We start from the raw sequence: 17,053 nt of genomic DNA on the forward strand, positions 1-17,053 counted from the left end.
ATTTAAGTAATTTAACAGACATTATCTGCAGCAACCTACAGTAGTGAGTGCATACATTGTCCAAATTGCTTCATACTGCTCCCTGGGGAATGAAAGCCTTACAATCATGGCATTGCAAGTGGTATGCTCCACAAAGTGAACTACATGTGCCCTGTGAGTGATAATGGGAGCTATTGCATACCCTGGTGGAAACTATGACATTTTGATTTAGAAAATATGACTGATATGACTGAAACTATTTTATTGATGTGAGTACTTGCAAAATGCTGTAATTGTTTTTTTCCCTGAAGAAATCCAACCTACTGCATGCTTTAAAGACAGTGGCAATGGGCAAAGTTTATAACTTCAAAATAAATTAAAATATATGTATTGTTTTTCATGTTTTATTCCACTTTACCCAATTTGTACTGAATGTCACTTAAAAGTTTTGGTACGTACCGAACCGTAACTTCTGCATACTGTTACATCCGTAGTCACAACCATAAGCACTATGTTTGGAGAGGGATCAACAAGGCCTATAGTGAACAGAATACCATCCCCACTGTGAAAGCTGCGCATGGGACCCTCTTGGACTTTCCAACACGACAATGACCCTAAGCACAAGGCCAAGTTGAACCTCCAGTGGTTACAGCAGAAAAAGGTGAAGGTTCTGGAGTGGCCATCCCAGTCTCCTGACTTTAATATCATCGAGCCACTCTGGGGAGATCTCAAACGTGCGGTACATACAAGACGACCAAAGACTTTGCATGACCTGGAGGCATTTAGCCAAGACGAATGGGCAGCTATACCCCCTGCAAGAATGTTGGGCCTCATAGCCGACCATCATAAAAGACTGCACGCTGTCATTGATGATAAAGGGGCGATACCCAGTATTAAGAACTAAAGGTATTCAGACATTTGAACAGGGGTCAGTCATTCTTTTCTTTGTTTCCATGTTTTGTTTTATGATTGTGCCATTCTGTTATAACCTACAGTTAAATGCGAATCTCATAAGAAATAAAAGACATGTTTTGTCTGCTCACTCATGTTTCCTTTACAAATTGTACATATATTATCAATTCTCCAAGGGTATACAAACTTTTGAGCATAACTGTATAATGACTGTCCCAAAGCATAATCGCTAAGCCAAAACATAACGACTGTCCCAAAACATAACAGCTGAGCCAAAACATAACAGCTGAGCCAAAACATAACCGCTGAGCCAAAACATAACCGCTGAGCCAAAACATAACGACTGTCACAAAACATAACCGCTGAGCCAAAACATAATACATGCCCCCCCAAAACATTACTCTAATTTCCACGCAGTAAGTAGGACTGAGAACACAAACTGCCTGGCTCAGTGGCCTATTGAGTGTTCTCACCTATTGGCTCAAATACTCAAAGCAATCTTTCAGTTATTGGTTCCAGGCTCCAACCCGGCATATGGCCAAACATTTTGGCTTGAGGGCTACTTCAGGATTTTGAAATTCAATAGACAAAAATGTAATTGTCAAAGTTGATTGCTGGGCCAGAAAAGGACAGTAATTAAAACATTTATCCTGTAGGTACATTACTACACATACTTTTAAGCAAGTTTTAGTCCTTTGAGAGTGGGCTGGACACTTTTTTTAAACCCCAAAACATGTTGTATTTTTTGTACTCAAACCTATCATAGTCCGCATTGAATACGGGCTACCATAGGTCCACCATAACCCTATTGAAAGACTGCCACTGGACTACTGTTACACTGCCATTATGACTATCAAAAGATTACCATAGGACCTGTCCCTGCTTGGACCCCACAAGGAGAGAGCAGAAACATAGTTTACTGGGAAAAATGGCTGACATAAATCATGCAGGCAAACAGGAGAGGAGACAAAACAGATTAACTCACCTCTGATTTTGGTTTTACTTGTTTCAGCCACTGGAAGCATGAAGGGAGCGAACAAAATCATTAGATATAAAAACATTCATATAATGGCAGGCATTTAAGAACAAAGCCAGGAGGTATTAGACACTCCAAATGAAGAGAGACAAACAACATTGCAAGTTTCTATTAGACCATCTATATGAATGGAGACAATTAACATGGTTATTAACAGTTATCAGCATTTATCTGTATTTAAGAGAGATTTCAGAGATGACAGACAACATGGCTAGATGTTATTAAACCAGCTGTATGAAGGAGGGAGATGACAGACAACATGGCTAGATGTTATTAAACCAGCTGTATGAAGGAGGGAGATGACAGACAACATGGCTAGATGTTATTAAACCAGCTGTATGAAGGAGGGAGATGACAGACAACATGGCTAGATGTTATTAAACCAGCTGTATGAAGGAGGGAGATGACAGACAACATGGCTAGATGTTATTAAACCAGCTGTATGAAGGAGGGAGATGACAGACAACATGGCTAGATGTTATTAAACCAGCTGTATGAAGGAGGGAGATGACAGACAACATGGCTAGATGTTATTAAACCAGCTGTATGAAGGAAGGAGATGACAGACAACATGGCTAGATGTTATTAAACCAGCTGTATGAAGGAGGGAGATGACAGACAACATGGCTAGATGTTATTAAACCAGCTGTATGAAGGAGGGAGATGACAGACAACATGGCTGGATGTTTTAGACCAGCTGTAATTCACAGAAGTTTGAACAGCCTGTGATGTCAATTGTTTACTTAGATTTTCAGTGTGTTTTAATCCAGCCCTCAATCGGTTGGTGATTTTAGTTTCCATTGACCATTGTTACGCAATAATGTTCTCAATTAATTATACAGTATACAGTAAAGATTTTGAACTTTAATATATTTCCTTCATTGAGACCCGATGTTTGATTTAAGTGTTCGCTTAATTACTTTGAGCAGTGTATAAGGGTGTGTGTGAGTGTGTGAACATGGTTATATGCTTGCGTGGGTGACTACCTTGCACCATGTTCTAATAGAAAATTCATTGTTTTTGACACTCGTTAATCTTTTTGGTTATGCCTCCCCTCTCCTCCCTGTTCTCCACACATGGAAGACGTAGTCATTAATCTCTGACTCTCTCTCCGCTCCTCTCAGATATTTAATAATGTTGACAAAAGCAGACTGATAAGATTCTCCTTGCTGTGAGCAGGAGATGTTTGCAGGCACATGGAAAGCATATCAATAGATCTATGTACGTAAGAAATGTCAAAGTTTTGTGTCCTTAACGACACACTTCTCTATGTGAAATGTAGTGTTGAACGGCAGGGCATAAGAATGGAGGGTCCAAGAAAGAATAAGGTGTCAACTAGGACGCACCCAGTAACGTGCAGAGCTGACAGAGTGTAACGTTAAAGCAACGTTCAGAGCTGACATACTGAAACTTTAATGTTCAGAGCTGACAATGTAATGTTAAAGTAACACTCAGAGGTGACATTATACTGTTAAAGTAACATGCAGAGCTGACAGTATAATGTTAAAGTAACGTTAGAGGCTTCCTGTTGGAGGCTTCCCGGGGAGCTCATTACCACGGTGCTTAGTTGAACCAACCAGAGAGTGAATGAGACCCTCTCTACTAAACAATAGTCAACAGTAGTACACTTCAAAAGAGAGTAAGGTGTTATAGAGCATAGGCGCCGATACCGTGGGTGCTCCGGGGCTCGAGCACCCACGGAAAATAGCGAGCACCCACGGAAAATAGCGAGCACCCACGGAAAATAGCGAGCACCCACGGAAAATAGCGAGCACCCACGGAAATACAGAGCACGAGCACCCACGTGTGCCAGACCGCCAGTCCGCCAGTAGGTTGGTGATATGTAAAGCGTCTGTCACACTGTGATTGGTTATGTCGATGTTAGTGACAGCGACATAACCAGTCGCCTGCTCCGGGTGCTTCCTATCCACCAATCACAGCGTTTCTCAGATGAAAAAATGCCACTATCAAAAACTCCCAGAAACTATATGTGTAGTTTTTTTAATCGATATTTAGATAATAGCGCAAAACATAAATTTCCCACGAACTGATCGCGGTTAGGCCTACGTGTCAGTTAAACTTTTCATCTCCAATCCTGTATTTGTGATAAGTGGTACATTTTGAAAGATCTACTTTACGGCTTTATTAATAAGTAAATGAATAGGTCTGCGTAGTGCGTTTATATATGTATATATAGGTGTATATATAGGTATATATAGGTGTGTATATATAGGTATATAGGTGTGTATATATATATATATATATATATATATATATATATATAAATGGCGTGCGCCTATGAGCACCCACGGAGGAAAACATAAATCGGCGCCTATGTTATAGAGCCCTTGTCAACAGTAGTACACTTCAAAAGAGAGTAAGGTGTTATAGAGCTCTTGTCAACAGTAGTACACTTCAAAAGAGAGTAAGGTGTTATAGAGCCCTTGTCAACAGTAGTACACTTCAAAAGAGAGTAGGTTGCTATACAGCCCTCGTAAACGGTACTACTCTACAAAGGGAGTAGGATGCTAAAGAGCCCTTGTCAACAGTACGGTACTTCATCCTCTTCTCATCCGGGATCTCCTCATTCATCCTTCCCCCGTCCTGCCTCACCTCATCTATTCTTTCCTCATCCTGCCTCTGTTACATACAACAGGTCAAACCACTATTCCTGTGTCACAGCCAATATTGTCCCAGGGGAAAATTAACAACTCACCCCATGTCAGAGAACACTTAATCATGTCCGCCAACCAACCTTTATGGGAGCACACAAATGAGGCAAGAACACAAACACACATATATTGTGGAGGACTGCCACAGTGTTACTTCCAGCTCCAAAGTGGCACCTTCCATGTTTATTGTATCAGGCTCAGTCTGATGTCACCAGTGCAACAGCATTTCAACTCCATAGTCATCATCCACAGCATTTCAACTCCATGGTCATCGTCCGACGCATTTAAATTTCAGGGTCATCGCCCGCAGCATTTTACCTTCATGGTCATCGTCTGCAGCATTTCAACTCCATGGTCATCGTCCGCAGAATTTCAACTGCTGGGTCATCATTCGCTGCATTTCAACTCCATGGTCATCGTCCGCAGCATTTCAACTGCAGGGTCATCGTCCGGAGCATTTCAACTGCAGGGTCATCATCCACTGCATTTCAACTCCATGGTCATCATCCACAGCATTTAAACTCCAAGGTTATCTTCCGCAGCATTCCAACTCCATGGTCATTGTCCGCAGCATTTCAACTGCAGGGTCATCGTCCGCAGCATTTTACTTCCAAGGTCATCGTCCGCAGCATTTCAACTCCATGGTCATCGTCCGCAGCTGTCAGTGCAAATAATTTAATCCCTATATTTAATTGAACATATCAAACATTCAAACTGAGAAATGTTATTGATTTTGGAAAACTACATGCCCATTCTGAATTTGATGCCAGTAACACATTAAAAGAAAGTTGGGACAGGGACATGTTTTCCACTGTGTCACATCACATCTTCCTATAACAACACTCTGAAAGCATTTGGGAACTGAGGAAACCAACTGCTGAAGTTTTGAAAGTCGAATGTCATCCTATTCATGCTTCATATAGGATTGCACCTGCTCAAAATTTCGGGGTCTTCTTTGTCATATTTTTGGTTTCATAACACGCAAAATGTTTTCAATGGGTGACAGGTCTGGACTGCAGGCAGGCCAGTTTAGCACCCAGACTATTTTACCAGAGCCATCCTGTTGTAATACGTGCAGAATGTGGTTTGGCATTGTTTTGTTGAAATAAGCAAGGGCTTCCCTGAATTAGTTGGCATCTGGATGGCAACATGTTGCACCAAAACCTGTATATATTGTTCAGCATTAATGGTGCCTTCACAGATGTGTAAGTCACCCATGCCATGTGCACTAACGCACCCCCATACCATCACAGATGCTGGCTTTTGAACTGTGTGCTGACAACAAGCCGGATGGTCCCTTTCCTTTTTAGCTCGGCGGACGCAGTGTCCATGATTCCCAAATCATTCTCAAGCGTTTCTGGATGTTGTTCATGTATGGTTTCATCTTTGCATGGTCGAGCTGTAACTTGCATTTGGTTTTCAGAAGTTATCTTGAGCCCATGTGGAGGTCTATTCCCTATATAGTAAACTACTCTCATGGAAGTCTATTCCCAATATAGTAAACTACTCTCATGGAAGTCTATTCCCTATATAGTAAACTACTCTCATGGAGGTCTATTCCCTATATAGTAAACCATTCTCATGGAAGTCTATTCCCAATATAGTAAACTACTCTCATGGAAGTCTATTCCCTATATAGTAAACTACTCTCATGGAGGTCTATTCCCTATATAGTAAACCACTCTCATGGAGGTCTATTCCCTATATAGTAAACTACTCTCATGGAGGTCTATTCCCTATATAGTAAACTACTCTCATGGAGGTCTATTCCCTATATAGTAAACTACTCTCATGGAGGTTTATTCCCTATATAGTAAACTACTCTCATGGAAGTCTATTCCCTATATAGTAAACTACTCTCATGGAAGCCTATTCCCTATGTAGTAAACTAACAGCTTGTGTTAGTAGCTGCTAGGCTACAAGAATATATAATTTATCAAGCGTACAAACTAAAATAAAAAAATCTATTTTAGTGACAATATATCTTGTATGATGAGATGACAGGAAAGTCTCTGATATTGTTCTTTTACTGAGACACACCACTCAAACTGTAGTCCTGCCAACTAATCCATACAGCCTGAACTGTGTTCACCTCACTCACACTGCAACACTAACCCACTCCAACTGTCACTCACACTGTAACACTAACCCACTCCAATTGTCACTCTCACTGTAACACTAACCCACTCCAACTGTCATTCACACTGTAACACTAACCCACTCCAACTGTCACTCTCACTGCAACACTAACCCACTCCAACTGTCACTCACCCTGTAACACTAACCCACTCCAACTGTCACTCACACTGTAACACTAACCCATTCCAACTGTAACATTAACCCATTCCAACTCTCACACCAGCAGCAACACTAACCTACTCCAACTCTAACACTACCTTCTCCGAATATTACACCAAACTACAACTGTTAAAACAACTCTCTCCAACTGTTACAACCCACTGCATATGCTAAACCAACCCAATCTAGCTGTTACTAGCCCATGAAACCCATCCATACTGCCTGAACTCTGTGCCTGATTTGTGATGCCTATTATCACTCGTTTCCTTTCTACCGTCATTAGCCATCTGTCTACATCACAGCTGCCTAGGCAGACATTAACATTCAACCTCAAATTAAATATCCTCGTCTGTCTGTACCCAGAACCTTTTAAGACATGGTTTGGGTCCCAAATGGCAATGGATTGTGTTTGGAAGTAGTACACCATGAATTACATTTGGGAGGAATCCATAGCATAACGTTGATGGAACATTCAACTCAAAGTGTATTTCCCTGTACAAGCTCAAACAATGTTTTCTAATACAATATCATGGCAGGTGTTTAGAGTTTCAGACCGTTATTTTAGCTTGTAGACACGGTTAATATGTGTCTCAAGCTCCTACCCTCTGTGGTCACACTACTCACTGTGGGGCCAGTTTTATACAGGGTGGTGTCATTGAAGTGAAGATGGGTAAATCAGGGACCAGTGGCTACATCATTAAAACAGAGGACAGGGTCGGCCTGAGAATCAAACCTGGAGTGACAACCATACCGTCTGAGGTGGCTCTCAAATTTGGCAAATTGTAAGCCAGACTAGACAGTTGTTTGAGAGGTTGCTCAGATTGCTGTGTCTATCTGTTAAGATGCAATGTTTGACAGTGTCAAAGGCTTTAACCAAATCAATGTAAACAGCTGAAGAACGCTGCTTTTTGTGTAAAGCATATAGCCAATAGTATGATGTCGCTTAGGACCTTTCAAGACCCTGAGATACTTGTTTGCAGAAACAAGGTAGGGAAGTAGGACATCCATCAAATAAGGAACTAAAACTAATGTACAACAATTTCATAAATCCTCTACACTCCGTATCCAACTGAATGCTGTAAAAAGTTTTCACAGTCCCAACAACACATACATCCGTCTAAACTCACGTTGATACGATAAGGTTGGGTGCTTTTCAGTATGCTTTGTAGTTGTTCAAGTGCCTGGGAGCGTTTGGACATTTCAGAATGATTTCACAGTGTCCTCTTTATTCCACACTGAACTGTAAATGAAATGCCTTTGTGTAAAGGGAGCTGGTTGACATTAGCTGAGCCTGCTGGGCTGAACCCATAGCTTGCAGGCAGGCGGATAACCAGAGCAGAAGCTGCTTAAAGCAGTCCAGGATTCAACCTTCTTAACATCCTTATCTGTCTCTTCCCAGGGGAATGCTACTCTGACCACACATTTCTTCACCTGGCCTCATCTCCACTTCTTTCTCACTCTCATTTTCCTCCTCACCTTTTCTCCTTTTTCCTCCCTCCCCCTTTCCTCCCCTCTCTCACTCTTCTCCATCTTGTCACCACTGGCACTATTGAGTCTAAATCACAACTGTTCCCAGAGACAAACTATATTTAAAACATTCAAACTTGAACAACCTATTCTTAAGACAAACGATGAAAATGCATTAACTCAGTTAAGATAACAGAATAATAAATGTGAATTTAAAATGTTTAAAGTTTAAGACTAGAACCATCTAAACTGTAACCATTCAGGCACAAACCTTTGTTTTTTAACAATTCAGGATGTTCCAAAAACATTCCTCAAACAATTTAACAGGTGGCAACGCATAATAATTACAGGCTTCCAGGACGAGCTACGCTGTAATGTGTTTTTTACATGAGATGACTGATGCAGGTGAGTATTATTCTGGCACAAGTTTGTTGATGGGTTTGGTGGGGATACCAGTGAGGACCACAGGGTTTCAGTAGTCCAGTCCACTAACACTAACTACTGAAAAAAACAGACCAGCAGTGGCACTAACTCCACTTAAAGAGAACAGACCAGCAGTGGGACTAACTCTTCTGAAAGAAAACAGAACAGCAGTGGGACTAACTCTTCTGAAAGAAAACAGAACAGCAGTGGGACTAACTCTGCTGAAAGAGAGCAGAACTGTAGAGGCACTCCAAAAACAAGCAGGATATAACAGTAAATAACTGGGTAACAATTTAATAGAAAAGGGCAATCTGAAATTGTTTAATCAAATGGGTAACACTTTATTTTGAGTGTCCCAATTTTCATCTGTAGCTGTTCTGTTGACAGTAACACCATAACAACAAAAATTCTAAAAACTATCTATTGATAAGCAACTGCTTGCTAAATTTGGGCTAAGATTTAGAATAAGGTTTAGGGTGAGGGTTAATGTTATGGTTAGAATAATGGCTAAGGTTCGGGTAAGGGTTAGTAGATAGGTAACATCAGTGACGCCGACGGGGGGACATCCGTGAATGTTGTTTTGGCCCAGGCCTGGGGTGGGGCCATTTGGTTGGCTTACATATAATTATTAATTTGTCAGTCAGTTTTGTATTCAGTACTGTCGAGAAGGTTAACAGTTTTTAAACAGAATAATTGCAATCGATGAAGGGATTCATGTTTTTTACTCTTTGCTGTTTTTTTATACAGAATTATGATTAAACCCTTTTTTGTAAAAATGGTTTGTTCTACCAACAGCCAATCAATCATACCTTAACACCAACAGCCAATCAGGATGATACCTTAAACCCCAGTGCCAACATAAATGTGTTAAAGCTGCAATAGATAGGATTTATTCAGTAAAAACAAAAATAGCAATGCGAAAGAAGGCTTAGACCAACTCTCTGTAGCTAGCTACCAGAAACCCTAAGCTAACATTAGTAAGGCTAAGAAGAACTTGGTCGAACTCTGAGTTGTTGCTTTTTTTGGAACAGGTCATTCCATTTTTCATATTTTTATTCGGAAAGTGATTCTCTATCGGGCATTGGTGCAGAATCGCTTTCTGACGGATGAGTAATTGCAAAATGCTGTAATTGTTTTTTTACTGACAAAATCCAAAATAGTGGAGCAAATTTTCTTTCCACATTTAAACAATAAATGTGTCTAACTACAGTACTGTAGCTATCTGGCTAAAACATTGCCACCATGCAACCAAAACTAGGAGCACAGAAATGGAAGGACAAATCTAAAAGAGAATGTTTAAATATGTGTAGCAGTTCAGTAATGGCTGATGGGGACTGAGTAGGTTATAAATTGAAAAGATGTGACATAATTAATTACCTGTTTTGAAAACAAAGGCTTTTGAATGTGGCCTAGTTATCAATTAAAGCATTAAACAATAAAATGTTTATGACTTGTTTTTTGGATAGTCATTTAATTACTATGAATACATTTTTTGTCCCGTGGTTTGGGTCCTAAATGTTCAATTCTGTCCCGGGCCCTGTCATTCCTGTTGGCGTCCCTGGGTAAAATGTTCCAGATCATCAGCAGACAATCTGTAACGCATCTAAAGTCAAACTTTAGGACTCTCAAAATAGTGTTACAATCAAATGCCAGCTCTATAAATTATATCTCTATCTACAACATTCTTCAATGGTATTGTACTAAATGGCCCTTCACACCACTGCACAGATTGATATGAACTAGTTTCTACATGTACCTTAACATGCAGAAGTGTATTTTTGGTTATGGTGATTTCCTTCCTGTTGGGCCCTGTCCGAGGCCTCCCCCAAATAGAGCCACAGTGTCACTGGACTCCTGTTTTTACGCTGCTATATTATTGTGCCGAGGGAGTAGGGTCAGTTCTCCTTCTCCATTGTAAATCCTTGTAAGGAATGCCCTTTCAAGTTTTCCTTGTCTCCTGCTCCGTTTAAACTTAGGAGGACATGAGGTCTTGGCCCACAGCTCCGGAGTATCAGGCTAAAAAATCTTGTTGCTGTCCTTGTCCAAAGTCCTCCTGGTTGTGTTGCAGCTCAAGATGATACCTGACAATTCCAGCTGCCAATCTGCTGAGCACACCCCCCTCCCCGGGTTGTCCCTGTCCTTGTCCATCTCGTCATGCTTCTGACCTGGATTAGGTTTTATAGAGTCTGGACACAACCCCATTTACTAATTATTACAACTTGTACTCTTAAAATGTTCACCTGGCACAGCCAAAAGGGGGCCGGTCATCCCTCTGAGCCTGGTTCCTCTCTAGGTTTCTTCCTTAATTCTGGCCCCTTTTAGGGATATTTTCTAGACACTGTGCCTCAACTCTGTTGTTGTTAGGGTTTCAGGCTGGGTGTTTTGTAAAAGCATTTTGTGACTACTGATGATTTGACAGATTCTTACTCTGTTTGCTTGTCTGTCTGGCTGTCATAACACAATGTTGTCCGTCATGTAAATGTCTTTGAAAGGTTGGTCTGTAGTGTGTTGGTCTATAATACAGTGGTCTGTGGAGGGTTGGTTCGTCATGTGGTTGTTAAAGCCAAATTCATTGAATGGTTATCTAACTTTTTGTACAACCTCTTAGAGCCATAGTTGGTTGTTTTTCTTTAAGTGCTGTAAACTTTATAAATGATGTTGTCTTTCCTTTTAAATTGGTGTAAGTGTGCACACGCTCAGTGACTAATGGGAGTTGGTGAATTGTTTGTTTGGTGTGAAGGACACTGTGTAGTGGTGAAGAAATTATTTTTGACCGTATTAGCCTGGGCAGATAATTCTATTATATATAAGTGTATTGGATATTATGGGAGTACCATCTATGTTTGAATTCGAAGATCTTGTTAAAATGAAGTATACCGCCATCGTTTACCGCCATCATGACTCCTGTGTTGGTTTTGTGAGTCACATTCCTAAGAGCATTAAATTAAAAAGTGTATGGGATTCTATTACAACACAAGTGATCACGGTTCAAAATTGCATCTAAAACAACCTGTGAATAAAGTGGAGTTTGACGCTACAGTGTTGTTCTGTGAAGGATTGGTATTTAATGTGGTGCTCTGTAATGTGGGGCTCTGTTGACAGTTAAGGGAAGTTCTGTAATGTGGTGGTCTGTAATGTGGTCATTTGAAAGTTAAGGGATGTTCTGTAATGTGGTGGTCTGTAATGTGGTCTGTTGACTGTTAAGGGATGTTCTGTAATGTGGTGGTCGGTAATGTGGTCTATTGAATGTTAAGGGATGTTCTGTAATGTGGTGGTCTGTTGACTGTAATGTGGTGGTCTGTAATGTGGTCTGTTGAATGTTAAGGGATGTTCTGTAATGTGGTGGTCTGTAATGTGGTCTGTTGAAAGTTAAGGGATGTTCTGTAATGTGGTGGTCTGTAATGTGGTCTGTTGAATGTTAAGGGATGTTCTGTAATGTGGTGGTTTGTTGACTATTAAGGGATGTTCTGTAATGTGGTGGTCTGTAATGTGGTGGTCTGTAATGTGGTCTATTGAATGTTAAGGGATGTTCTGTAATGTGGTGGTCTGTTGACTGTAATGTGGTGGTCTGTAATGTGGTCTGTTGAATGTTAAGGGATGTTCTGTAATGTGGTGGTCTGTAATGTGGTCTGTTGAAAGTTAAGGGATGTTCTGTAATGTGGTGGTCTGTAATGTGGTCTGTTGAATGTTAAGGGATGTTCTGTAATGTGGTGGTCTGTTGACTATTAAGGGATGTTCTGTAATGTGGTGGTCTGTAATGTGGTCTGTTGAATGTTAAGGGATGTTTTGTAATGGGGTGGTCTGTTGACTATTAAGGGATGTTCTGTAATGTGGTGGTCAGTTGAGTGTTGTTCTGTAATGTAGTGGTATGTTAAGTGTTGTTCTTTAATGTGGTGGTCTGTTAAGGTATGTTTTGTAATGTGGTGGTCTGTTAAGGGTGGGTCTGTACATTTGTAGACATTTAGAGGGTTGGTCTGTTATGTAATATAATGCAGAGTAATGAACCAGGTTCTAGAGGTTACACAACCCTGTCTCCTTTGTGTTCTGAACTCAAGACTCCCAGGCCTCCCAGCTGCAGAGCACTGATAATACCACTCAATTCTAGCAAAGTACATGTCACCTCTAATGAATAAAATCTCTCCTGCCTGATAAAAAATGAGTTTGGACACTATTTATGGAAACGGTATTGGGCCAAGTTAACTGTATAATTGAATGAACCTTTAGGTCAGACTGCTTCACTTTGATTTGTCACCATAGGTTCTGTCATGTCATGCAGGAAGGAAGAGGGGAGAGGATACATCCAACATACTATTATACACCAAACGGTCTATATATCCAGCTGACTATAATACATCCATCAGACTATTGTACATCAAGCATATTATTGTACATCAAGCAGACTATTTATCTGGCAGACTATTATACATCCACCAGACTATTGTACATCAACCATAATATTGTACATCCAGCAGTCTATTTATCTGGCAGACTATTATACATCCATCAGTTTATTGTACCTCCAGGAGAATATTCATCCAGCAATATTTTTTACATCCAATCATCTGCACATCCAGCAGAATATTATACATCCAAAAACATCTGTAGATCAGCCAGAATATTATACATCCAAAAACATCTGTAGATCAGCCAGAATATTATACATCCAACAGAAAATTATAAATCCAGCTGAATTTTATACATCCAACAGAATATTATACATCCAGCAGAATATTATACATCCAGCTGTCACAGCTGTGATGTCACAGGACATGAGTCACAGTGCTGCAGCAAAACATTCCTTTTATTTGTTCTTTCAGACAACAAACCAAAGAGGCACAAACCGAAATGCTACACGCATAAACAATGATCCACAAACTAAGGAAACCAAAGGAAACTTAAATAGGGACCCCAATTAGGGACAACACGGGCAGCTGCCTCAAATTGGGGACAATCAAAACTACACCTTGATTCATGCCTCATTCCCCAGTAGGTACAAAATTGCATCAGGAACCTATCATGTTCACCCTCTTGGAGTTTTTTAAACTTCATGAAATTAAAATCAACAATAACTCTGTTTGACCTGGCCAGCGGCACACAGGTGTCTGACAGATGTCACCCTATAGGGTGTTAAAAGCTAAGAGAAACAATATACAAAATGGCGGACATTATGGCTGACCAGAGTGAATATTATATTAGTGCTGTCCATGGGATTATTTCTGCAGCCATTTGCTTCCAGTGTTATGTCACAGGAGGACCCGTCCTAAGGTTGCTTGCAACTATATTTATGTTTATTATTCGTATGTTCTTCTTCCCTGCACTGACCTTTGCCGATAACTAACTCATTAATTAGAAAACACTCACTACTAAACTGTGTTGTTGTTTCACATAGCTCTTTTAAAATGTATGTACTTACTGTATGAGAGCACTTGCTAAATGACAGAAACGTAAAATGAAAATGTAATGTTGTTGTTGGTAAAATGGCAAAGAAAAGATCAATAGATTATACATTTTCAGACATGTGAAGATTGGTCATTTGGTACAATAGGAATAGCGTTTAAACCGTTTTTTACAGAGTCCAAAATGGCAATAATCCATTGGGAAAATGTACATTGTGAAGAGTTTTACCTATGAATCAACTTTCTATTGTAGTCTTTAAAGAGGGGCGTTAAGGAGGAGGAGGACAAGATGGAGGAGAGGGATTAAATTAAAGATTGGGATTACATTATTTTTGTTAAGGTCCACCAGTAATGTGAGTTCCACTTTTAACCAGAAGAAGACGAGGACGGTTAGTGTCCAGGACACTCTAAGCTACTCACTTCAACTTAATTTCAATTTAAAAGGGCTTTATAGGCACAACCACACTCACACTCTCTCAGAAGCAGACTTCAAGAAAAACAGATACACACACATTACCACCACACTCACAGACAGACAGACAAGCAGGCAGGCAGGCATGGAAGATGTAATTTAAATTACTATTGACCTTGCTGCCACGCACTTAGAGAAGAGGAACATGTTAGAATTAGGGGTGTAACGGTACAAGATTTTCAAGGTTTGATATCCGTTTAAAAAAATATCATGGTATCACGATATTATGGTGAATTGCTAATAGTATTAGCAATTAAATTGTTAATGTATTTAATATGTAAATACACAGATCAGCCATAACATTATGACCACTGAAAGGTGAAGTGAATAACACTGATAATCTCGTTATCATGGCACCTGTCAGTGGGTGGGATATATTAGGCATCAAGTGAACATTCTGTCCTCATAGTTGATGTGTTAGAAGCAGGAAAAATGGGCTAGCATAAGGATCTGACATCTAACATCTCCTCATGAAATGCTTAAAATTGGGGAGGGACAAATCATAACTTAAAATCTGCTTGCAACTGTCATATCATCCAATGATATTGCTAAGTACACAAAGTGCAAGTTACCAGCATGTAAGGATTTAGCTCAAAAGCAGTAGTAAAATCAACTCAATGAGGAAGATGAAACCAGAGACAGATTATTTTCCACCTAACAAACCTTCATTAGCCAAAGAAGGATGAATGTGGGACGACAATTCTACCAGATTCAAATCCAACCACTAGGGCCAAATTGTAATGGCTAGCTGACTGGGTCTGAGCATCTACAAAACTGCAGCCGTTGTGGGGTGTTCCCAGTCTGCAGTGGTCAGTACCTATCAAAAGTGGTCCAAGAAAGGAAAAGCGGTGAACCGGCGACAGGGTCATGGGCAGTCAAGGCTCATTGATGTACATGGGGATTGAAGGCTGGCCCATGTGGTCCAATCCAACAGATGAGCTACTGTAGGTCAAATTTAATGCTGTGTAATGCTCTTCTTGTGGTGTAGTGTTGGGCAAGGAACCAGACGCAGGCATATCTCACGTTAGTGGGTTTAATAAACAATCAAAACAAAACCTAACAACGAATGGAAAACTATAACTACAGACTGAATGAAATCAAAGTGCGCGACAACGCGTCTTAACAGGTTATTTTCAAACAGTACATACAAGTAACACTCACCACTGAACGAACAGACAATAACAATGATCCACCATGTGGGGAGCAGAGGGGAAACATTTAAACACATACAAATGAGTTAACAGGGACCTGGTGTGAACAATGAAGACGTGACAAAACAAGTCCAGGATGCATTTGTGTGATATGGGAAACTGAAGGTGCACGGAAAGGTGGCGCTGCTGCTCACCTAACCGTGACATGCTGGTACTGATAGAAAGGTGTCAGAACACACAGTGCATCGCAGTTTGTTGCGCATGGGGCTGCGTAGCCACAGACCGCTCAGGGTGTCCCCACAGACCCCTGTCCAATGCCGAAAGCACCTACAATGAGCATCAGAACTGGACCACGGAGCAATGGAAGAAGGTGGCCTGGTCTGATGAATCCCGTTTTCTTTTGCATCACATGGATGGCCGGGTGCATGTGTGTCACTTACCTGGAGAACACAAGGCACCAGGATGCACTATGGGAAGAAGGCAAGCCTGAGGCTGTGATGCTGGGAATGTCCTGCCATTCATGTGGATGTTACTGTGACACGTACCAACTGCCTGAGCATTATTGCAGTCCATGTGCACCCTTTCATGGCAACAGTATTCCCTGATGGCATTGGCCCCTTTCAGGAGGATAATGCACCCTGCCACAAAGCAAAAATGGTTCAGGAATGGTTTGAGGAACATAACAACGAGTTCAAGGTGTTGACTTGGCCTCCAAATTCTCCAGATCTAAATCCAATCAAGCCCTTGGGGGACATGCTGATCCATGGAGGCCCCACCTTGCAACTTACAGGACTTTATGTCTCTATTTAGTTCTGTTCAGTTCTTGTTGTTTGTTATTCCATCATTGATACTGAGCCTTCTGTTTTCGCTTTCGCCTGGTGCTCTTCTTGTATCGATTCCCGTGTTTGACCATAGCTTGCTTTACTCCTCGACTCTGTCTTTAGCCTGATTTTGTATTAGTTCGTCTCTCGTGGTTTTGACCCTTGCCTGTCCAACTGTCATTTGCCTTGCCCTGCCAGGAGTTCGTCTCCTAATAAACCGCGTACGCTCCGGAACTGGAACCAGCCCATCCCTGCCTGGACCCATTAATTACAATAGAAAATGCCCAAGCTAGCTAAGTACGGGTAGCATAAAGGATGGCTAGCTACAATACAGTAGCATTTGTCTGTTTTGGCAAAGGTTAACCAACCTAAAGCTACAGTAACTTAAAGTCAGACTGTCAGCTGGACATTTTCGACTGTCAAAAC

At 40.9% G+C, this 17,053-nt stretch overlaps 1 protein-coding gene across 3 annotated transcripts in view; it reads right to left on the reverse strand.

Moving 5' to 3' along the window:
- The window catches only part of cadm2b (cell adhesion molecule 2b), a 361,274-nt gene that overhangs the window by 167,841 nt on the left and 176,380 nt on the right, over window positions 1–17,053 (reverse strand). For 2 of the 3 annotated variants that reach the window (XM_034293119.1, XM_034293116.1), the window contains exon 2: window positions 1,877–1,906. The exons of the other annotated variant lie outside the window; for it this stretch is intronic. In XM_034293119.1, the coding sequence (XP_034149010.1) occupies window positions 1,877–1,906 (30 nt within the window). The remainder of the gene's footprint in view (window positions 1–1,876; window positions 1,907–17,053) is intronic. 3 annotated transcript variants of the gene reach the window in all.

This window comes from Esox lucius, chromosome 1 (genome assembly GCF_011004845.1).
Source record: "Esox lucius isolate fEsoLuc1 chromosome 1, fEsoLuc1.pri, whole genome shotgun sequence".
Classification (NCBI taxonomy): domain Eukaryota; kingdom Metazoa; phylum Chordata; class Actinopteri; order Esociformes; family Esocidae; genus Esox; species Esox lucius.